The 23,627-nt window shown below is 36.7% G+C and overlaps 2 protein-coding genes across 3 annotated transcripts in view; one reads left to right on the forward strand and one right to left on the reverse strand.

Annotated features, from left to right (window-relative positions):
• LOC114035093 (olfactory receptor 7D4-like) overlaps nt 1–17,409 on the forward strand; it is a 57,689-nt gene extending 40,280 nt beyond the window's left edge. The window contains exon 3 of the mRNA XM_027851063.1: nt 16,443–17,409. Within this exon, the coding sequence (XP_027706864.1) occupies nt 16,456–17,409 (954 nt within the window). The 5' untranslated portion in view covers nt 16,443–16,455. The remainder of the gene's footprint in view (nt 1–16,442) is intronic.
• The window catches only part of LOC114035096 (olfactory receptor 7D4-like), a 62,624-nt gene that overhangs the window by 7,917 nt on the left and 31,080 nt on the right, over nt 1–23,627 (reverse strand). Inside the window, exon 1 of one of the 2 annotated variants that reach the window (XM_027851071.1) lies at nt 3,001–3,019. The exons of the other annotated variant lie outside the window; for it this stretch is intronic. The gene's annotated coding sequence lies outside the window, so the exon portion shown is untranslated. Of the gene's footprint in view, nt 1–3,000; nt 3,020–23,627 lie in introns of those variants that run through there. 2 annotated transcript variants of the gene reach the window in all.

Genomic DNA, 23,627 nt, shown 5'->3' on the forward strand with positions numbered 1-23,627 from the left:
TGTCACCAATTTGTCATCTTAAGTCCCAGCAAGCCATGCTTCCTGGGGACTGCTCCAGCTTAAAAACTAATCAGGAATTCCTGTGTCATCTCAATTAGGTCCTAGTAGGCACACACTTTGATGGAGAGATGCTCTTCAGCTACCTCCAAACAAAGGTTGATAACCTATAATCCCAGTAATTGTACTGGAGACCTCATCAAATTGATGAAGGTACAGAGGGATTCCTGATTAGTCACCTTTGCATTATTTTGTTCTTTTGCCTACTCATTCTCAATCATTTTTACTCATATGGTAGTAGTTAGTGTGGACTCATAGTGTGTACTTGTAGTGTAGTAGTTAGTAGTAGTTCTACTTTCACTTTGCATTATTTCATAAAGATCTTTCTATATTTCCTTGTATTATTCATATTTGCCTATCTTAATTTCATTATTATGTTACATTTAATATGAAGCTGTAGAGTACTTTGATTTATTTTATATTTTTAAGGATTATTTTCAATGTTTTCTGTTGCTATATCATATTCATTTCCAAATATATATCCACCCTTCCTCCACATATACCTTTGCATCTTCTTAAACTTTATAATAGAAACAGGAAAAATACTAATTCCAGCAAATGTATAAATATATCAATTTTGTCAAAAAGCATATGCAATATTCCATACTAATGCCCCTCATCTCTAGAAAGAAAGGAAGGAGGTGCATTTTCTCAATCCTTCCCTGAGGCCAAGATCAGATTTTCATTTTGTTTCATTTCATTTTTCTTTCCATTGACAGTTTTGTATTTATTGGGTATACATTACTGTTTTCCTGCTTCTACTTATGTCACAGAGCATTAGTTCATATAAGCTTTTAATGATTCTCTGAATTCTTCATATTCATCATTTCTTATAGTTCAGTAATATTCTGTTATATTCTTGTATAACATTTTTTAGCTACTTATTCCCCACTCAAAAAGAACATTCTTTGTTTCCAGTTCTTTGTCTTTTTTTGTTAATAGTGCTTTATTTTTCCCCAATTACACTTCAAGAAAATTTTTAGCATTCATTTTTACAAGATTTCGTGTACTAAATTTTTCTCCTTCCCTCCCCTCCCCCTTCTGAAAATGGTAGGCAGTTTGATATAGTTTATACATATGATATCATGTAAAACACATTTCTATATTCATCACAGTTGTGGAAGAAGAAACAGATCAAAAGAAAAAAATGAAAAAGTATTAAGTAAGTGAAAACAAATACACTTTGATCTACATTCAGAATCCATCAGTTCTTTATCTCTATGTGGATTGCATTTTCCTTCCTAAGTCCTATGTGCTTATCTTGGATTATTGTGTTGCTGAGAAGAGTAATTCATAGTTGGTCATCACACAATGTTGCTGATACTTTTCCTGGTTCTGCTCATTTCACTTTGCACCAGTTCATACAAGTCTTTCTAGGTTTTTCTAAAATCTGCCTATTCATCTTTTCTTATTGCACAACAGTTTCATTACATTCATATACCACAGTTGAGCCATTCCCCAGTTGTTGAGCAGCCCCTCAGTTTCCAATATTTTGCAACCACAGAAAGGGCTACTTTAATATTTTTGGTTCTTTTGCCTTTTTATGATCTCTTTGGGATACAGATCTAGAAGTGCTATTTCTGAACCAAAAGGTATGCATGATTTCGTTGCCTTTTGAGCATAGTTCCAAATTGCTCTCCAGAATGGCTGGATCAATTCACAACTCCATCAACAATGCATTAGGGTCTCAATTTTCCCACATCCTGTCCAACATTTATAATTTTCCTTTTTTTTGTCACATTAGCCAATCTGATAGGTGTGAGGCGGTACCTCAGAGTTGTTTGAATTATCATATGCCTATAGATAGCTTTGATATCTTTATCTGAAAACTGCCTGTTCATATCCTTCAACCATTATCAATTGGGGAATGATTTGTATTCTTATAAATTTGACTCACTTCTTTATACATTTGAGAAATGAGGCCTTTATCACAGATATTTGCTGGAAACATTGTTTTCCCACCTTTCTGCTTTCTTTCTAATTTTGTTTGCATTGATTTTGTTTGTGCAAAAGCTTTTTAATTTAATATAATCAAAATACCTATTTTACATTTTGTAATGCCCTCTCTCTTGTTTGGTCATGAACCTGTAACTCACTTAACTTCTTTAAAAATTTGGATGCTGTATCACTTGGTGTGTATGTTTAGTGTTGATATTTCTTCATTGTCTATGGTATCTTTTAGCAAGATGTAGTTTCCTTCTTTATCTCTTTTAACTAGGTCTATTTTTGCTTTTGCTTTTTCTGAGATCAGGATTGGTACCCCTGCTTTTTTTTTTTTACTTCAGCTGAAGCATAATAGATTCTCCTCCAGCCCCTTACCTTTACTCTGTATGTGTCTTTCTGCTTCAAGTATGTTTCTTGTAAACAACATATTGTAGGATTCTGGTTTTTGATCCACTCTGCTATCCACTTCCATTTTATGGGAGAGTTTACCCCATTCACATTCACAGTTATGATGACTAACTTTGTATGTCCCTTAATCCTATTTTTCCTCCTATTTGTTCTCTATCTCCTTTCACTCTTTCCCTCCTTTTTGGTCTGCCCTTTCTTCTGTCAGTTTCTCCCCTTCTCCCCCCCCCCACCTTTTATTTAATTTTCTCCCCTCCTACTTTCCTGTTGGGTAAGATCTATAATAATCTATATTCCACTAATGGTGTATTATTATTCTTTCTCTGAGCCAAGACTGATGAGAACAAGGTTCAAGCTCATAATATTTTTAAGGACCATAAGGAAAGGTAGAAATGACAGTCATTTGTGAGTGGCTTTGTTTTATTTTAATGGTCTTAGGAGAAGGCAAAAAATTAGAAGAAGGGAATACTGGGGAAGAAAGGATAAAGAGAGAGAAATTACCATAGAATAGAGAAACATAAGATGAAGAGTATACAATCATAAAGAAAATGGTGGATGCAAAGGGCATCCCATGAAACTCACTTTCATCTGAACTCAGAAAAGGAACATTAAACACAATTACAACCCTCCATGATATTTTGGTGTAGAAATATATTAAACTCAAAAGGGAGCTAAGAGAAGACAGGGAAAAAAGGAGCAGTAGAAATGAGTCTAAGAAGAAGAGCAGGATAGGAAAGGGAATAGTCATAACATAATGAATGTATAAACATTATCTTCAACAATAGCCCTTGAATTAAAAAGCAATTGTAGGCTAAACATAAGTCTAAAGAACTAGTGGTTCAAAAACAAATTATAGAAACAAAAGGAAATTTCATTGAAGAAAATGACAATAATAAGACAATATACCACAACTGATGGGGTGTGAATGGGATGGACTCACAGAATGTAAGAGGATGACAGAATGGATTAGAAAGCAGAATTCTACAATATGCAGTTACAAAGGACACATGTGAAATATAAAAGTTTACACATTGTTAAAAATAAGGGATTAAATTAAAATCTATTATGTTTTAATGGAATTCAAAAATGCAGAAGTAGTAATCTTGATCTCATAGAAGGGAAAAACAACAATAGACTTGATTGAAAGAAATAAATATGGAAATTAACATTATAGTGAAAGTTACCATAGACAAAAAGTTATGGACAATGATGCTCTGAATGAAGCTTAAAAGAAAAATTAAATTAGTTACAGTTAAAAATGGTAAAGTTCTAATAGTGGGAGAACTCAATAAATCACTTTCAGACATAGAGAAATTCATAAAAATAAACAAGAAAGAAGTTAAGTACCTGAATAGAATTTTAGATATGATAGGTCTTAGGCTATTATTGAATGGGAACAGAAGAGAGTATGCATATTATATATTTCCTAGCTGTAGAAATGTAACATTTACAAAAATTGACCAAGTATAAGGGTATTAAACCTCACAAATGCAGAAAAGCATAGAGATTAAACACTTCTTTTAGTGATCATAATACAATAAAATATGTTTAACAAAGAGCTTTGAATAAAGGATTAAAAATTATTTGAAGACAGCTTATTCCTAAAGAATTGGTAGGTTAAGGAACAAATCATAGAAAAAATTGATAATTTCATCAAAGATAATAACAACATACAAATTTTTTTGTGATGCACTCAAAGCAGTCCTCAGAATAAAATTTATATCTCTAGATACTTTTGTCAATAAAAAATAGAAAGACAGGTGGAGCCATGATGGCAGAGTGAAGGCAGGGACTTGACTGAGCTCTCCCAAATTCCCTCCCAAACAACTTTAAATTAATAACTCAAAATTCATTCTGGACCAACAGAACCAATGAAAGGATGGAGTTCAACAGTTTTTTAGCCCAAGACAACTTAAAAGGTTGGCAGGAAAAATCTGTCTCATTGGGCTGATAGTGGAACACAGTTCAGCATACACTGTACCCTGGAGAGGTGGCAGCATGACTTGGGAGTGACTGAATCTTTAGCTATGGCTTCTTGAGCTCTCAGCCCACAGGTGGTAAGGGGGTTGGACAATTGGTCATAAGGGGATTATAGGAGATCCTTTGCTGGCATTGAGTGCAGTTGGCTATTGCATTGCCCATATGTGGTTCAAGGTTGCAATCCCAGGATGCGGAGAAGGACTAGCACACTAGATCACGTGGCAGCAGGGGAGTGGGGACCCTGTTCACAATTTCAGGGTGAAAAAGAGTACTTTTGATTGCTCATAGACCAGAGCACAGGCCAGGAGAGTGGTGACCACACTTCTCCTTAGATAATACCTCTTTGAAAGAACTGAAAACTTACAAACCTCCCAGAACTAGCTCTGAAAATAGCAGCACAAAAAACCTGAAGCTTGGGAGAGTGCCCCCTCCATCCCAGAAGCAGAGCCAAACTTTAGCATAAAGTGAAAAGTCAGGAAATAGGGTGGAAAAATGAGCAAACAACAACAAAAAAGAACTTGACCAGAGAAAATTACTATAGTGACAGGGGTGATCAAAACACAAATTCAGAAAAAGATTACAAAATCAAAAACTACATGCAAAGCTTCAAAGAAAAATGTCAATTTGTCTCAGGCCCCAAAAGAAAGCCTGGAAGGGCTCAAAAGGGATCTTAAAAGCCAAATAAAAGAAACAGAGGAAAAACTGGGAAAACAAATGAGAAAGGTGCAAGAAAATCATGAAAAAGAGTAAACAGTTTGGCAAAGGAGGTACAAAAAATATTGAAGAAAATAACACCTTAAAAAACAGAATCGGCCAAATGGTAAAAGAGGCACAAAAATCCACTGAAGAGATGAGCTTCTAAAAACAACAACAACAACAGCAACAACAACAACAAATGAAAAAAGATATACAAAAATTCACTGAAGAACATAATTCCTTAAAAATTAGAATTGAGCAAGTGGAAGTTAAGGACTCCATGAGACATCAAGAAATAAAAAAAAACCCCAAAAGAATTGAAAAATAGAAGGAAATGTGTTTTTTTAATTTGAGAAAAAATCTGACCTGGACAATATATTGAGGAGAGATGATTTAAGAATTATTGGATTATCAGAAATCCATGATCAAAAAAGGAATCTAGGCATCATATTTCAAGAAGTTATCAAGTAAAACTTCCCTGTTATTCTAGAGCAAAAAATGAGAACAGGGGAATACTGAGGAAAAATTGAGAAAGAAAGGGAAATTGCTGTCATATAATAGATCTACAAAATATGTAGAATATATAGTCATGAATGAAATGGTGAATACAACAGGCATCTCATGAACATCACTTTCATCTGAATTCAGTAAAGAAATATTGAACACAGTTATGCCTAACTCCCTACTATGGCCTCACCCCCAACCCCTGCAAAAATATTTTGCTGTGGAAATACATTAAACTCAAAAAGGAACTAGAAGAAGACAGGGACAAAGTAGGGGTAGAAAGGGATCTAAAAGGGTAGAATAGGAAAGGGAATTGTCATAAGCATAACAAATGTATAAAAATTATATTCAATAAGGGACCTTGAATTAGAAAGCAATTATAGGCCAAGCATAATTTTAAAGAATTAGTGGTTGAAAAACAAATTATAGAAACAAAAGAAAATTTCATTAAAGAAAATGATAATAATAAGATAATATACCATAACTAATGGGGTATGAATAGGATAGATTTACTTACAAAAATGGAAAAGGATAGCAGAATGGATTAGAAAGCAGGATTCTATGATATGTGGTTACAAAGAACACATGTGAAACATAAAGGTTCACACATTGTTAAAAATAAGGGGCCACAGAAAAATCTATCATGTTTTAGTGGAAGTCAAAAAAAGCAGGAGTAGCAATTATGATGTCATAAAAGGCAAAAGCAAAAATAGATTTAATTAAAAGAGATAAACATGGACACCACATTTTATTGAAAGACAGTTTAAACAAAAAGTTATGGGCAATGATGCCCCAAGTGGTATAGATTAAAAGAAAAGCTGAATGAGTTACAGGAAAAAATAATAAAACTCTAATAGTTTGGGCTGTCAATGTACCTCTTTCAGAATATGGATAGCATATTCCATCATGAGTCTTCTGGAGTTGTCTTAGATCCATGCATTGCTGAAAAGAACTAAGTCTATCAAAGTTAGTCATCACATAATGTGGTTGTTACTGTGTACAATGTTCTCTTGGTTCTGCTCATTTCACTCAGCATCAGTTCATATAAGTCTGTCCAGGTTTTTCTGAAATCTGCCTGCTCATCATTTCATATAGCACAATAGTATTCCATTACATTCATATATCACATCTTGTTCAGCCATTCTCCAACTGATGGACATTCCCTCAATTTCCAAATCTTTGCCACCAAAAAAAGAACTGAAGCATACTTTTTTAAAACCTTTTTTTCTTATTTGTTTTTGTCTATATTTTCTTTCACAGCATGATATGGAAACAATAATATGGAGTAATATAATAATATGGAAATATATTTTGCATGACTACACATGTATAACATATCAAATTGTTGCCTTCTCAAAGAGGTGGCAAGAAAGAGAATTTAGAACTCAAAATTTAAAAAAAAAGTTAAAATTATTTTTACATGTAATTGGAAAAAACAAAATATTATAAAAGGCAGAAAAATAAATGAAATGGAAATGCAACTAAGAAAACCCTTGGAAATAAATTATTTAAAACCAATAAAATGCCAAAATAAAAATCCTGAAAATTAAAGAACAGATTAATAAAATTGAAAATTAAAAAATAAATTGATAAAATTATAAGCTATACAAAAACAAAAAAAATATATGAACCATTAGATGACTTTGGTTAAGATAAGAAAGCTTAAAACCAAATTATCAGTATGAAGTATGAAAAAGGAGAATTCACAAAACAGGAAGAAGAAATAAAGAAAATTATTAGTAACTATCTGACAATAAAATAATCAACTTAAATAAAAACCAGACTTTTAACTATACTAACTACAAAGCAGAAATCATCAAAATGATTTGGTATTGCTTAAAAAGTAGGTCAATCAATGGAATACATTAAGCACACAGCAAATGAAGTTAGTAGCCAAGTATATTAATAAATCCAAACACCTCAGCTACTGGGGTAAGGACTTATTATTTGACAAAAGCTGGAAAGTCTGATAGAAATTGTTTTGATCAATACCTTATATTATATACCAAGATAAACTCTAAATAGAAAAATGACTTGGATATAAAAGGTCACATTATAAACAAATTAGAGGATCAAGGAAGGAATTACCTTTCATATCTGTGGATAGAGAGGAGTTCATGACCAAACAAGGGAGAGAAAGGAATGAAGAGATAAAATAGATAATTATGATGATTTAGAATTAAAATTCTGCTATAAACAAAACTAATATAATTAAAATTAGAAGGGAAATGGTTTATTAGGGAAACTATTTAGAGCAAATTTATCTGAAAAGGGTTCCATTTCCAGGATGTATAAACAATTCAAGTTTTGATAAAGAGTCATTCCCAATTGATAAATGGTCAAAAGATAAGAAGGAACAGTTTTCAAAGAAAGAAATCCAAACTAAGGTACCAAATGGAAGAACTAGACATATCACTAAAATTAGAGAAATAGTTAGAGATTAAAGCAACTCTGAGGGTCCACCTACTAGATTAACAAAGTTGTTAAAAGAGGAAAATCACAAATTTTGGAAGGGCCAAGGGAAAATGGGCACATTAATGAACTGTTGGTGGAACTGTTCATTTCAGTTCCACTAATTCCAATTCCAAAAATTTTCTAGGTATACCGTAAAACAATTTGGAGCTATGCCCCCAGAGTTACTAAGTTGTGCATACCTTTTGACTGTGATACTATTTACTACAAGGCATGGGTCTTGTATATCAAATAAGAGATCAAGGAAAGAGAAAAAGGACCCACGAGTACAAAAATATTAGAAAATTTGTGCCTGTGGTGACAACACACTAGAAAGCAAATCTTATCAGGAGATACCTCCTTAGATCTGATGGAAAGGTGGAACAAAATATGGAATAGGAGTGTTATGCAATACTAATGTTTCATAAGAAATGGGATAGTTTCAGAGTAATTTGGGAAGATTTGTATCAACTGATGCAGAATGAAGTGAGCAAAACCAGGAGAATAATTCATAAAATCACAACATTGTACAGACAAAAAACTCTGAAAAAATTAAGAACTCTGATTGATGCAGTAACCAATCACATTTCCATAAGCCTGATTATGATGAATGCCACCTAATTCTGACAGCCCAGAGATGGACTCAGGAGTCAGAATAAGATATATTTTTGGACATGGTCAATGTAGAAATCAGTTTTGCTTGTCTACATGTATTTTTGATAAGTGTTTCATTTATCTCTTTTTGATTTATTCAATGAGGTGGAAGTAAGAGGCAGAATAAATGCATATTAATTAAAAAAGTTAAAAACAAAAATTTAATAGAAATATTAAAAGAACCCCATGGTCTAGAAAGTTATGAATATGACATGATCTGTACCATTGGAAATAGTATACACATATGAAATGATAGAATCTTTGAAATAATGAAATGATAGAATCTTTGAAATAATGAAATAGAACATTAAAAAAAAGTACATTAAAAAGCAATATCAGAGGGAGCTGCCATATGGCTTCAACAAATACTTCCTGATGCTACAATTCCTTTCACAAACCATGTGCAGTCCACCATCCTATCAGTCTCTAAAACTTCATTAGGAAGTCATCATCTGGCAATAATTCTGACCTTCCTTCTTGACTGCTTCAGTCAACTTGTGAAGCTGTGGAGATCAGACCCACAAATTTTTCGCATGCAATAAGCCTAGTTTTGCATTTCTCTAGGATATGTCCTCTTTCATCATGGTGATGGGGATAATATCTATGCTGCACACGCAACTTCAGAGTTTTAGGGGCCATATCTGTACCACCAAATCAGGTTCTGGGGGCAATTGGTCCTTATTTGTCTTTCAGTCATTTATTTAGAGAGAGAATTGAGGGATAGCTAGGTGGCACAATGGACAGAGCACCAGTCCTGGAGTCAGGAGGACCTGAGTTCAAATCCGACCTCAGACACTTGACACTTACTAGATGTGTGACCCTGGACAAGTCACTTAACCCCGTTGCCTAGCAAAAGAGAGAGAGAGAGAAAGAGAGAGAGAATTGAATTTGAAAGAATAATGAATCCTACTTCTGTGAGAAGATATAGAGGCCAGTTTTCAGATGTAAGAAGACAACATTGAAGAATCTCCATTAAGTTAGGAGTACAAAGGAATTGAAGGAAATATCCAGCCTTGAAGTTGATGTCCTCACAATAGGGAATTGGTTGAAAAATTGACTATCCTACATTCTCCAAAATGACGGAGAATTCATGGGGCATGTGATCCAAGTCAGATCTAAGGAGGTATCCCCTGATAGGATTTATGAGGCCATCAGATTAATTTAGCCCCGTATGGGGCTAGATATCTTATAGTCCAAGATTTTTACTTTGCAGATGATGAAACTCAGGTCTAGAGAAGTCAAGCAGATGAACTGGGATTTGAACATGGATACATGGCTCCAAATCCATTATTCTCAAATCTGCTAAGTGTTCATCAAGCATCAACTTGAAGAGCTTAATGATTAGGAACTATTTTAGGGGGTAACATTGGTTTGTAGAGCCTAGATGCACCTAAGAGATATCTAGTTCAATCCTTTCATTTGTTAGGAATTCTCTCGACAATACAATAAAAAAGTGATCATCCCTCCTCTGCTTGGGGACCTAAAGTGATGAAGGAGCTCACTGGCTCCAGGAAAGCACATATAGGTTGTTAGAACCAGAACAACTCTGAGGTCACTCAGCTGATCCCTAGCCCTAGAATGAATCCTGTCTCCATCAGCTCGGAGAAATAGTCATCAAGCCTCTGCTGGAAGATTTGCGTGTTGGGTTCCATTGTCATATAGGTCTCATTATTAGGAAGTTTTCTTCCAAGGTTTCCTGCCCTACAGGGATCTGAACTATTCAGAGAATGGAATGACAATTGTATGATTTTTTTTTCTAATTAGGAGCTTTGGGATTCAGCCTTGAAAACCGCTGAAACTGTAAAACATTTCTTTTATTCCCCTCCTGCCCTCCAAACCCTCAGATAATTCTCAAGATTCTCACTTTGCAGATGATGAAACTCAGGTCTAGAGAAGTCAAACAGCTGAACTGGGATTTCAACCTGGGTACACCATTCCAGATCCATTGCTCTCAAACCTGTAAGTCTTCATCGAACATTAACTTGAAGAGTTTAATGATTAGGAACTCACTACTTTATGATGCAACTCATTGATTTTTAGAGCTAAGATGCACCTAAGAGATATCTGGGCCAACCCTGTCATTTCTTAGGAATTCTCTCTACAATACAATAGAAAAGCAATCTTCCCTCCTCTGCTTGGGGACCTCCAGTGATGAGGGAGCTCAAGGGCTCCAGGGAAGCACATACAAAGATTCAGAGGTTGTTAGAATCAGAACAACTCTGAGGTCACTTAGCTCATCCCTAGTCATAGAATAAATCCTGTCTTCAGCATCTCAGAGAAGGAGTCATCAAGCCTCTGATGGAAGATTTCCATGTTGGGTTCCATTGTCATATAAGTCTCATTATTAGGAAGTTTTCTTCCACGGTTTCCTGCCCTATTGGGATCTGAACTATTCAGGGAATGGAAGGACAATTGCATGATTTTTTAAATAAGGAGCTATGGGGATTCAGCCTTAAAAACCTCAGAAACCATAAAATATTTCTTTTATTCCCCTCCTGCCCTCCAAATCCTCAGATAATTTGTCACAGGACAGGAAAAAGTCTACTTTGTCTCCTAGTGACATTATTTACCAGATCAGAGGCTTCATGCCTTAGCTCTTCTAGGATGCAGAGCTGCTGTCTGCCTTGCCCTTCTTTATAACAATCCAGGCCAGAAACAGAGTCCGCAAACCTGTTGCCTCCATGATGCTGTATAAGTATGTTGGAGGAAAGGGCAACTAAGTGGCGCAGTGGATAGAGCACTGGCCCTGGATTGAGGAGGACCTGAGTTCAAATCCAGCCTCAGACCCATAACACTTACTAGCTGTTTGACCCTGGTCAAGTCACTTAACCCCATTGCCTAGCCAAAAAAAAGTATGTTGGAGGAAGAGTGAGGCAGAGAGGGAAAATACAGGATTGGGAGGCAGCTGATTTTTCTTTAGAAATTAAGAGAGATTCCATTAATCCTCACACAACCCAAATCATAGCTCAATCCAGGCTGTAGTGCAGCTTATTCTGAGTCATCCCTGAGTCCCTAAAATTCCAAACCCCAGCCCTCAGCTCAGCCGATTAGTGGGTAGGGAGTTAGTGAAATGTGGAGAAAAAGGAGAATGGAGAGGGAGGAGGAAAGGGAATAAGCACTTATAGTGCCTATTACGTGCCTTTTTTTTTTTTTAACAAATATTATCTCATTAGATTTTTACAAAAAGGCTATAAGGTAGTTGTTTTTATCATCTCCATTTAACAAGTGAGGGAACTGAGGAAAACATCGACTAGATGACTTGCTCAAGGTCACATAGCTAGTAAATGTGTGAGGCTGGATTTGAACTTGGATCTCCAGATCCCTGGGCCAGCAGCTCTATGTGCTACCAGCTGCTGAGTCCGACATTAAGAGATGTAGGTATAAGTCTTAGCCCTGCCACCAAATATGCAGGGGACATTGGCTTAATTGCTTACCTTTTCTGAACCCTAGTCATAAAATGGGTTGATATTTGCTCAAACATTTGTGTGCCTTGTTAAGAAGTAGAAGAGCCAGATGAGTTGCTCAATGTCAAAAGCAATTTCCATTTTATTCTTCACCATGTTCTTCTGAACATCAAAGGTATTAATATCTATGTCAATATTTGTTACTTATAAGTCACTATAGAAATGTATAGTTGTTATTGTTGTTATTGTAATGGAAGTCCAAGTCCAGTGTGGTCCAGCCCATCTGAGCTAACCCTATTCCAGAGTCCAGGTCAGAACTCAAGACAATCAAATCTCAATTGCCCCCAAAGGATGTCAGTGAGGATAGAGGGGTTCCTTATCTAACTCTTGAAGGCAGAGTCCTGGGCACCTAGGTAGGTCATTCCATGCCAAACATGGGTGTTCCCTGAGACCACTGATTTTACAGATTGTAACAGAATTTACAAGCTGAACTTGAACTGTCCAAAGGCTCCCCTTTCCACTACGGACTGTAGTCTGGGCAGGAAGGGAGGAAGGATATATTCCATTCCCCATTACAGGTGATCAGGAAACTGGGGACATTTACCATAAGGTGAGGAAAAATTGATAGATATCTGAGGATGATGATGGAGTGGAATTTCCTGCTCCCAGTAGCAAGAAGAAAGCTTGAAGAGATCTAAGGGAAGGACAGGGAAAAAGGATGTTGAGAGTTGGAGATTCTCAGCTCCTCCAAAGCATCAGTTTCCAAAATGGGCATGGAGGACCTCTCAGAAGTCTTGGAATGACTCCAAGTAGGCTGTGACTTGACTTCCCAGTGTGGGAAGATGGGATCAATCCTACCCTCCTTCCTCTTTGGTTATAGCTTAACCTGATCCAGGTGCACACACAGCAGCCAAAATGCCGTCTTCCTCTTACCCTCTCAATTGTTCCTGAAGGCAGCATCTTGCTGCTAGGATCATGTCTTAGCTGCCACAGGTACTCCTCAACCAGTGAACTCTGAGCAGTCATCCATGAGTAAACGGCCGACAATTATCCCCTTCTCATCTTTTCAAGGGGAAAGAGTGAATAGCATAGACTGAAGAGGCACAAATGGGTTGTAATTACATTCCTTCTTCCCAAATCCCCCCATCCTCTGACCTTTCCTATTTCCATCAGGGTCCCTCCATCCTTCCAGTCTCCCTGGCCCTTAGCTCCCTCACTATCCTTTACTTCTCATTCCATTTGAAAAACTCTCACCAAAATTTCTGGTGATATCTTTAATGACAAATCCAATGGCATTCTCTCAACCTGTGTCCTACCTGACCTCTCTGCAGCATTTGCCACTGTCAGCCACCCTCTTGTCCTGGATCCTCTCTTGTCCTGGATGGTCCTGGGCCCTCTTGTTTCTTCTGCTACCTGTTAGAGCACTCCTTTTATATCACTCTACATCCATCACTAAACAACAAGGTATATGTCAGCATTTTGACTAATATAAACTCTTCTAATAATGTAGATGGTTATTTTTATTATTAAACTGAGTTTTAGTTTTTCCTTATAGCATATTTTCCTTATATCTTATTTTTTAATTTGAGGAGTATTATTTTGGTTGTTCAGAAACTGACCCCACTTTTCTACCTAAAGAATGTGAACGTTTGTAATTTCTTAAAAGGAGAGTCTTTATTTAATCTCACATGTACCACCTGTAATCATGAGATGTAATTTTCTCTGGTTATTAGGATAAGTAGGCCATGAAATGTGTTGTAACTACATTACATTTCTTCATGTTCTGAATGACGCCTGACATCCTATAGTGTTTTCCTTCCAATTTATCTCTCAAAATGTGGAAGTATACCTGAAATGTTTACAATAAGAAGAATTTCCGTGAATGTAGCTCTTCAAGGCTTAGCAAGCAGTTTTAAAAAACAACCTTTGAAGATAAGTAGCACAAGTATCTTACTTCATTTTACATGAGAGGATGATTTAGAGACTTTAAAGTTACTTTCTCATTTCTGTTGAGTCTTCCTGATCTCTCAACCTTAAAAATTCATAAATGTTTGTATTGGATGGTACCTCTAGGAGCTGTCAGTTTGAATTCTCTTATTTTGTAGATGGGGAAATGTAAACCCCAAAGGGGAAAGTTGCTCTTTCAAGTTCACAGAACTGGTTAGTGGGTCACACAGCTAGTGTGTGGTCAAGCTGGGATGTAAATTTAGTAATTTCCTGACTCTAAGTCCAGTGCAGGATCTACTACCCTGTGCTACCTTGTCCTTGAAATGACATTGGATTTTCTTTTAATTTCCCTAAATAGGGTGTTTTCCTAACTTGTAAGTTACTGCCTGCTCTATTTTTATGAATCTTCCTGATTTTCCTCTTCTATCTGTAAAGAAATAAGTAGCTCTAATACTCTGATTTAGCAGTCATTCCTTTGATCCCCAAGTTATAAGGCAAGGAAATTAATTCAGCTTCTCTGACTCAAAACTCAAAATCAGTAATTGAGGTTAAAATTTGATATCTTCCATATAAGCAGGTAAGCTGTACTAAGGTGGGACATTGTTGAGAAAAGAAATTTGGAAGTAAAGGAAAACAAAGAATACATTAACTCTTTAGTGTCCAGTCCTTAACTAAAAAAAGTGAAAGGTCTATTCTTTTACCATAGGGCAACTCATGCTAAGGACACTGGAGTACTGTTGTCACTCTGTCTCCATAGTACAGTATCAAACACCTAGTAGAAGATCAATAAATATATGGTGTTGGAGCAACTAGGTGGCCCAGTGGATAGAGAACTGGCCATGGAGTCAGGAGGACCTGAGTTCAAATCTGGCCTCAGACATGGGACACTTACTAGCTGTATGATCCCGGGCAAGTCACTTAACTCTGATTGCTTTGCCAAAAAAAAAAAAAATGGTGTTATTCAGTCAACTGATGTGTATTTGTTTGCATTCCAGCTATGTGTAAGGCACTGTGTTACATGTTATGAGACAGTAATTTCTTGATCTGAGTATGAAGTCTCTTTTAAGTTTAAGAAAATTTTTACAAAAGTCCTATATTTTAGTAGTTATACTATGAATAATTGAGGAAATGTATAATGGCAAACAGGCACAACGAACTGAGTTATGCTTTTAAGTAATTTTGAATTTTATTACTCACAAAGTATCTAAGAATGTTTGAAAAATGCATAATATTTATTCACTCAGTAAGCCTACAAAGGTGTGTTTGTTTATTATCTTGAGTCAACCCCCATATTTTGTTAGAGCTAAAGTAAGATATAAGTAACCATCCTTGGTGCACGTATGGATCTGAAGAGCCCCTGAAAGAACTGCATATCTTCCTAGAAGAAGACAGGTTACAGATTGGGAACCACTGCTTTGGGGGAAATTCAAAGAAACCTAATACTAATTCTTGACCAGGAGCTCACAACTTAATTGAGAACACACATAAAGATAGATGGAAATGGTAGATGATGTATTATTGCAGCCAAATGAGGGATTTATAGACTATAAGTGTGTTGAATTTTGGAGTTACAAGATGTAAAAGGTTCTTGATAGACTGGAGACATTGCACTGAATCTAAGGGGTGAAATTCACTTGGGAAAAGTAACACCTTAGTCTTAAAAGTGGACTAAAAATTAACTTCCCAAGTAAGAGATCAGGGAGGCGTGATCAGTCATTTGTATGCAAAGATTTTTTGCATTTTAGTGGACTGTGGGTTCAATATGATTTGAAAAATGATATGGCAAGCGTAAATCTTGAGCAAAAGTCATCTTGGGCTGCATGAAGAGGAACATCGCTTCCAGGAATAAGAAGATGAGTCTCTAATGAGTGCTCCCAGGGCATTCATTATGTCTTTGTTCCTCAGGTGATATTATAACGATAGTCTGTCTGGATCAGATCACACCAGGAGCAGGTGCTCTGTTGAGTTCTAGGCACCAGAGTTTAGGAAGGACATTGATAAGCTAAAGGGCATTCAGGGCCACAAGGGGATAAATATCACCTACTGGAGACATATGTGTGACTATGTATACACATAAACACACATATACATACATACACAGATGTACATCTATTTCTATTATAAGCTTGAAATTCTAAATGTGGTTAGCAGAATTTTATAAAATCAGAGAGCCTGCAGGGATCTCATGGGTCATGGAGTACATTGTCTTTATTTTATTGATGAGGAACTCAGTCTCAGAGAAGGGAAGGAATCATTCACACTTGCATAAGGAGGATGTGGAAAGGCTGCAATTCAAATATTGGTGTTTTGAATCCAAGTCCTGGACTTTCCTGCCTATATAAAAAATCAGGGATATCTCTATTTTCACTTAATACATTTCTCCCATTTCTTTTCTCACAGAAAAACAAGCTACATGGGGCCAGTCAACCAAACATGTGTCTCTGGATTCCTCCTTCTAGGATTTTCTGAGAAGCCAGAGCATCAGCTGCCCCTCTTTGGGCTGTTCCTGAGTATGTACTTGGTCACTGTGGGTGGGAACCTTCTCCTCATGCTGACCATTGGCTCTGACTCCCACCTCCACACCCCCATGTACTTCTTCCTCTCCAACCTGTCCTTGGTAGATCTCTGTCTGGTAACTACTTTGATGCCCAAGATGCTGGTGAACCTCCTGACACATAGTAAGGCCATCTCCTATGCTGGCTGCCTCACCCAGATGTACTTCTTCATGGTTTTTGCTTGTTCAGACACTTTACTCCTCACTGTGATGGCCTATGACCGCTTTGTGGCCATTTGTCATCCTCTGAGTTATGTGACCATCATGAGCCCACAATTCTGTGGCCTACTGGCTTTACTTTCCTGGATTATCAGTTTTCTGAATGCAGTGCTCCATAGTCTTTTGGCAATGAGGCTGATGTTTTGTACAAAACGTGAAATTCCACACTTTTATTGTGATCTTACTCCCATTCTCAAACTCTCTTGTACAGATACTCTCATCAATAACATTTTGGTCTATTTAACAACTGGATTTCTGGGTGTTCTTCCCTTCACAGGGATCTTTTTCTCTTATTCTCAGATCTGTTCTTCAATATTGAAGGTTCCATCCACTGGGGGAAAGTATAAAGCATTTTCTACCTGTGGGTCTCACCTCTGTGTTGTTTTATTATTCTATGGAACATTTATTGGAGTGTATCTGAGTTCCTCAGTTACACAGTCTTCCTGGAAGAGCTCAGTTGCCTCAGTGATGTATGCTGTGGTCACTCCCATGTTGAATCCCTTCATTTATAGTCTGAGAAACAAGGACATAAAGGATGCTCTGAGAAGACTCATTAGCAGATGGGTGTCACTGAGTGGGCACAGCCAAGACTGAGATTATGGCACCAGTGACTGTGCCCTAAAGTCTAACAGTCATAAATCTCAGTTTCCAAACATAAAGCCCAGGACTCCCCAGGGTCACACTCTCCCGGTTGTCTTTTTTCTTTTTGATCTTAGATGACATAGATCACCTGTTCCATGGACTTTATTTCCTGGTGCTACCCAAACATCGACAGTTTTACATACTAAGTTTCATTTCATCCACATATCTGCTGTTTTATAGTGGAGCTCTATATCTAAAGTCAGAAGACCTGTTTCACCACATCTAATCTGCACATAACTGGATAAGTTACTTAGAATCTCTGATCCTTGATTTCCTTATTTATAAAATGGGGATAGTAACATCTCCTGCTTCTCTCGTATTATGTTTTCCCCTGTGACTCTAATGACTTGGCAAATATGCAAATGCTCTGCAATCTGAAAATGCTATAAAAATACAGGGAATACAACAAAAGTCATTTATTAAGTTCCTACAATATGAGAGGCCCTATGACAATTGTAGGGAACACAAAGACAAAACTAAAATTAGTCCCTTCCCTCAAAGAACTTAGGTGTGTTACTCCTTGTTACAATAATAATAGCTCATTTTAAAGGTAGGGCCAATATAATGGCTCCTCAGGTCCATATGCTTTTCTTCCTCTGCTGCTTTATGGAGTTTATATTAAGCAGAAAGTGAGGACTGCGATCACAATTACACCATGTCTGCAGTTAGGAGAATTCCTGTTATTGAAGCCAAAGCTTGGAATTCTGCCTCAATTTACATTTGTATTTACCTCTAACCTTTGGCTTCTTTGTGTTTGATCTAAAATTCAGATGACCAAAACTTTTATGTAGAGAAACAGCAGAGTACATATAGAGAAATAAGCACTAGGACAGGAAGTTGGGGAAAGATCAAATTGAATCTGCATTTTATCCTACTGGCAGTTGAGAGCCATTGAAGCTTCTTCTACATAGCAATGTCATGGTTAGAGATGGACTTCAGGAAGATTATGTTGGTACCTGTGTGAGGGATATATTAGAGAAGGGGAGAGACTGGCAGTAGCAGGGACAAATTTGAAGGTTCCAACAACAGTCTGGTGAGGGGTGGTGAGTGACCAAATTGGGGTGGTGGGTGTGTGAGCAGAGAAGGGGGGATAGATGTTAGAAATGTTGTGGAGGGAAACTAGAGCAGACTTGTTCACTGATCAGATATGGAGGCATGAAGGATTGGTGAGAGTTGAGAATGACTCTAAGGTGGTAAACCAGGTTGACCAGAAGGATGGTGATGCCTTTAACAGAAATAGGGAAGTAGGAGGAGGGCAAGGGTTTTGGGGGAGTAATATTTGGGAGAAATATGGGTTCTGCTTTGACAAGAAAGGAGAGACAATCAAACTGGAATTTAGCCACTGGGAATTCCCTGCCCCCAACTCTAATCTGAACTCCTGTATATATTAGTTGTTCTTCATGAGGTACTGTGATAAAAAAATCTTTATTACCTGGTGGGCAACCTTATGATGATGAATCCCCCTGGACTTAATTATACTGATCCTTGGGCCACACACGTAAAATGTGTTTCCAAATCCATGTAGAAAGTCTTTCAATTTTGAAAAAAGCTTGGGTTCTTCTTATCTATTGTCAAGTAGCTGATATTATCTCCAGAGGGAAACCAATGTGGGTATAAATGTAAGATAGCTACAATAATATATTGTCCTTAAATTTATTTTCACAATTTTCATTGCCTTTAATCTTTTCTCTCCTTAGAGGAAAAGAATCATTTAACCTTAGAATAGGAAAAGATCTTTGTGGATGAATGAATTAATGATTGAATGAATAAAGCATTTATTAAGTGCTTACTGTATGGAAAGCACTGTGTGTGCTAAGTGCTATTCATTCATATAGGAAAGTAAGACTGTCTTTATTCTCAAGGAGTTCACATTCTAATGTGGTCCTCTAGTCCACCTTCTACATATATGATGTATAGGAGTAATTTCTACGTTAAACATGCAACTGTGATGTTGTTGTAAGTATTAGATTTTGAATAACATGGTCTAGCTGAATCTCACCACTAGTACTTATTACCTATGTGACCTTGGTCAAGTTACAAGCTCTATCAACTATAATTTCCTCATTTGCAAAATCAGAAGTTTGGACTAGATAAGATCTAAAGTTCTTTTCAGCTCTATATCCTATAATCTCTTCCAGTGATAAGGAAACTACCTCTTTACTGGTTTAGCCCAGTTTATTTTTAGACAGTTTTGATTCACCTAGTCTTTTTTCAATTTTTTAAAAAAATTTTTTTGATTCACCTATTCATTAGAGTCGTTGGCCACAAGAACTACTACAAAAGAATGACCATGGTGTGGTATTAGTCAGTCAATTTATTAAACACTCACTATATGGCAGGCACTGTGGTAAGTACTGGGAATACACACATAAGAAGAAAAAGCAGTCCATGTCCTCAAGGAGCTTACATTCTAGAGGAGGAAAACAACACATAAGAGGAAACTGAAAAGGAGGGGATGGAAAAAGGTACCCCTAGAGGGGCATGGTAGGAAAAGTCTGGAGTGCAGCCTGGAAAGGAAAGAAAACATGGCTTGCCTGGGTGCTACTAACTTCTATTAATGGATTTCAGGGGGTAGTCATTTAATCAGAGGGAGAGGCCGCTGGGGTGGAGGATAATTCCAATGTATGAATTCCAAGGCTGGAATGAGGCTTCGGAATAAAGAACTGGGGCATGGGAGAGGAAGTCTGAAGTGCAGGCAGGAGAGGAAAGAGACATATATTTGGGGTCAGAGAGCATGGATTTGCAACGTTGGCTCCACCACTTATTCTGTGTTACCTTGAGTAAGTTACTTCACTTCTCTAAGCCTAAATTTCCTCATCTATAAAATGAGAGAGGTTGAACTAGATCATCTAGAAGGAGACTTCCAGCTCTAAATCTATGAGCCTATCACAAAGCTTGAAGACTTTACTTCCAGAAAAAACAAAGAATGGTGAATTTTGTGGCATGTGTGCATGCACTTTGCCTTTTTACCACACAAATAATAATTATTTGTGCTTCAAATCCAACATGGTCTCCCTCCTGGCAGAAAAGCTAAAATGATTGAATAACCTATCTTTGGTAGGTTTATTAGGTAGAGTAAAGTTCTTGTTATAGAAAATGAAAAAATAAAAGAACCAAAATATTAAAGGAGAAGAAAGCTCATGAGGAGTTAAGAGGGGTTCTCCCATGTTTCAGGAAATTTAAGGGTGAAAGAATTTTACCCTTCCCTTCCCTTCCCTTCCCTTCTCTCTCTCTCTCTCTCTGTCTCTCTCTTTGTTGAGTTTCTACCCATTATTAAAAATCCAACTTAAGTGCCTCCTTCTAAAGAAAGCCTTCCCTAATACACTGAACTGATAATAGCCTTCCCCCTTTGGACTTCATATACACTTTATTTTGCATTTCTTAAATACACTTATCATGTATGATTCTATATCATAGCTACTTGCGTAGGATTATAAGATTATAAGCTACAAGAGGCCATATTACTGCCCTTTCCAAAGAGGATGCTTGAAGCTGGACACACCAGGTTCTAGCCTCAGAGTACATTTTTTTAGCTCAAAAGGTGCTCATCCTAAAAGCAGTTTTTGTGGTTTCTCTTATATATCACTTACATTATATAATACCACAGTATAAATGGGATTAGTGGAATTCACAGAATGTGAGAACAAGAAAGACCCTTAGTATCACCTAATCCAGTGCCTTCATTTTTAGGTGAAGAAATTGAGACTGGTCAAGATCGGATAGTAAGTGGTAGACCTGTAATCAAAATCTAAGTCTTGAAGTCCCTGTCCTAGAGTCTCTTCATTATGTGAGAAAGGGCTCAGTACTGATATCACTTCATTGTCTATGGTATCTTTTATCAAAATGTAGTTACCTTGTTTATCTCTTTTAATTAAATATATTTAATCATAACTTTGCCTGAGATCATAACTGATACCCCTGCCCTTTTTGCATCAGTTGAGGCATAATAAATTCTGCTCCAACCCTCCATTTTAACTCCGTGTGTATCTTTCATTCTTAAATGTATTTCTCATAAACAATATATTGTTGGCTTCTGATTTTTAATTCATTCTGCTATACATTTCTGTTTTATGGGTGAGTTCATCCCATTAACAATTCAAAGTTATAATTATTTGTGAATTTTCCTCCATCTTATTTTTACTCATTATTTTCCTTCTCAACCTCTCTTTTCACCTTATCCCTGTTACCTTATCTTCTTCCCTTAACCTCTTATTCCTTATTTTACCCACTAAAAGTTCCTACCTTATCTTCTCCCTTCACCTTCCTAATCTTAATCTATACACCCTCCTAAAAAGTCTCTCTTTTATCCTGTCTCCCCATTTTCTCACCTTTCTAGAAGTTCAGAAACCTAAACCTTTCCAGTTGTACACTTTGTTTCCTCTTCAACCCAGATGGGAGTATCCTCTGAGTCCAACAGCAAGTGGGAAAGATCCCAGAAAGAATTCACAGCTAGGGGACATCTCTCAGAATCCCTGTGTCAAGAGGGAACCTCCAGCACTGGAGCAGCCCTGGAGTCTCTTGAAGGAGAAGACTAGTTTAGGTCACCATACTCAGGGTCATACCATTGCTCATACCATTTAGTTGCAGAGATTGACTCAAGCACAGGCACCTTAGGTATTGAGGCAAGAGAGATGAGCAAACCAAGGAAAACTCCAAATGCCATGAACAAATAGCTCGGTTTGAGAGAAACCTAAAAAAGATAGTGACATGGCAAGTCCATGTAAAGCCTTGGAGGAAAAAAATGTCCTGGCCATAGGGATTTCAGGAGTACTAGGAAGAAATGAAGCAAGAAAAACAGAATGAGAAAGAAGATGGACACTTTAGAACAGACAGTAGAAAACCTCACACAAGAACTGATTGCACTGAAAATTAAAGTGGGTCAAGCAGAAAACAGTTACTGAACAATACAACTAGAGATAGTAAAACAAAACCAAGAGATTGAAATTGTAGAAAAAATAATAAATATTATATCAACAACAACTCACGTATAAAAAAGGTCAAGGAGAGATAATAATAATCAGGCTACCTGAAAACCATGATCAAAAAAGTCTAGATACTATACTTCAAGAAATTACACATGAAAACTGTCTAGAACTCTTAGCATCATAGGATAAAATAAAGAGAAAGAATCCACCAGTCACTTTTAGAAAGAAACCCCAAAGTGAAAACTGCTTAGAACACTAGATCCAAAATCAGGGCTTGAAGGTAAAAGAAAGAAAATACTACAAGTAGCAAAGATGGAGCACAAATACCAAAGAGCCATAAGGAGGATCACATAAGATTTAGCAGTCACCACTGTGAAGAAGAGGAGAGCTTAGAACAAGATATTCCAAAAAAAGTAATAGAAGAGGGCTTACACCCAATGATAACCCATCCAGAAATAAGAATTATAATCTTACAGGGGGATATTAAACTTTAATGAAATATAGGATTTCCAAACATTCTTGATGAAAGGCCAAAAATAAGTACACATTTGAAAATGGAAATGCAAGTTCCAAGAAAAACATACAAAGGTACACATATTTGTAGAATTCAAAGGGAATATGAAGAGATGAATTGATTACATGTTAAGAATAGGATGAGAAGCAAATATATTCTCAGTACCCTAATTTTTTAAAGAATATGGAGAAAGGTAGAAATAACAGTGATTTGTCAGTAACTTTTAATGGTCTTAGGATAAGACACAAAAATGAGAAGAACAGAGGAATACTGGGGAAGAAAGGAGAAAGAAAGGGAAAATGCTGCCATGTAATAGAGGTGTATAATATGAAGAGTATATAGTCATGAAGGAAATGGTGGATGCAACAGGCATCCCATGAACCTCACTTTAATCTGAACTCAGCAAAGGAATATCAAACACAATTACACCTAACCCCTACTCTTCCCACCCCCCTCCCCACACAATGATATTTTGGTGTAGAAATACATTAAACTCAAAAGGAAACTAGGAGAGGACAGGGACAAGAAAAGGATAGAAAGGGGTCTAAGAGGAAGGTCAAAATAAGAAAGAGAATAGTCGTAACCATAACAAATGTACAAAAATTATACTTAATAAGGGCCCCTGAATTAGACAGCAATTGTAGACTAAACATATTGCTAAAGAAATAGTTGTTGAAAAACAAATTATATACCACTATAAGGTCTGTATGGCAAAAGAGATAAAAAACAAA

This window comes from Vombatus ursinus, unplaced genomic scaffold (genome assembly GCF_900497805.2).
Source record: "Vombatus ursinus unplaced genomic scaffold, bare-nosed wombat genome assembly UNPS02009173.1, whole genome shotgun sequence".
NCBI classification, from domain to species: Eukaryota; Metazoa; Chordata; class Mammalia; order Diprotodontia; family Vombatidae; genus Vombatus; species Vombatus ursinus.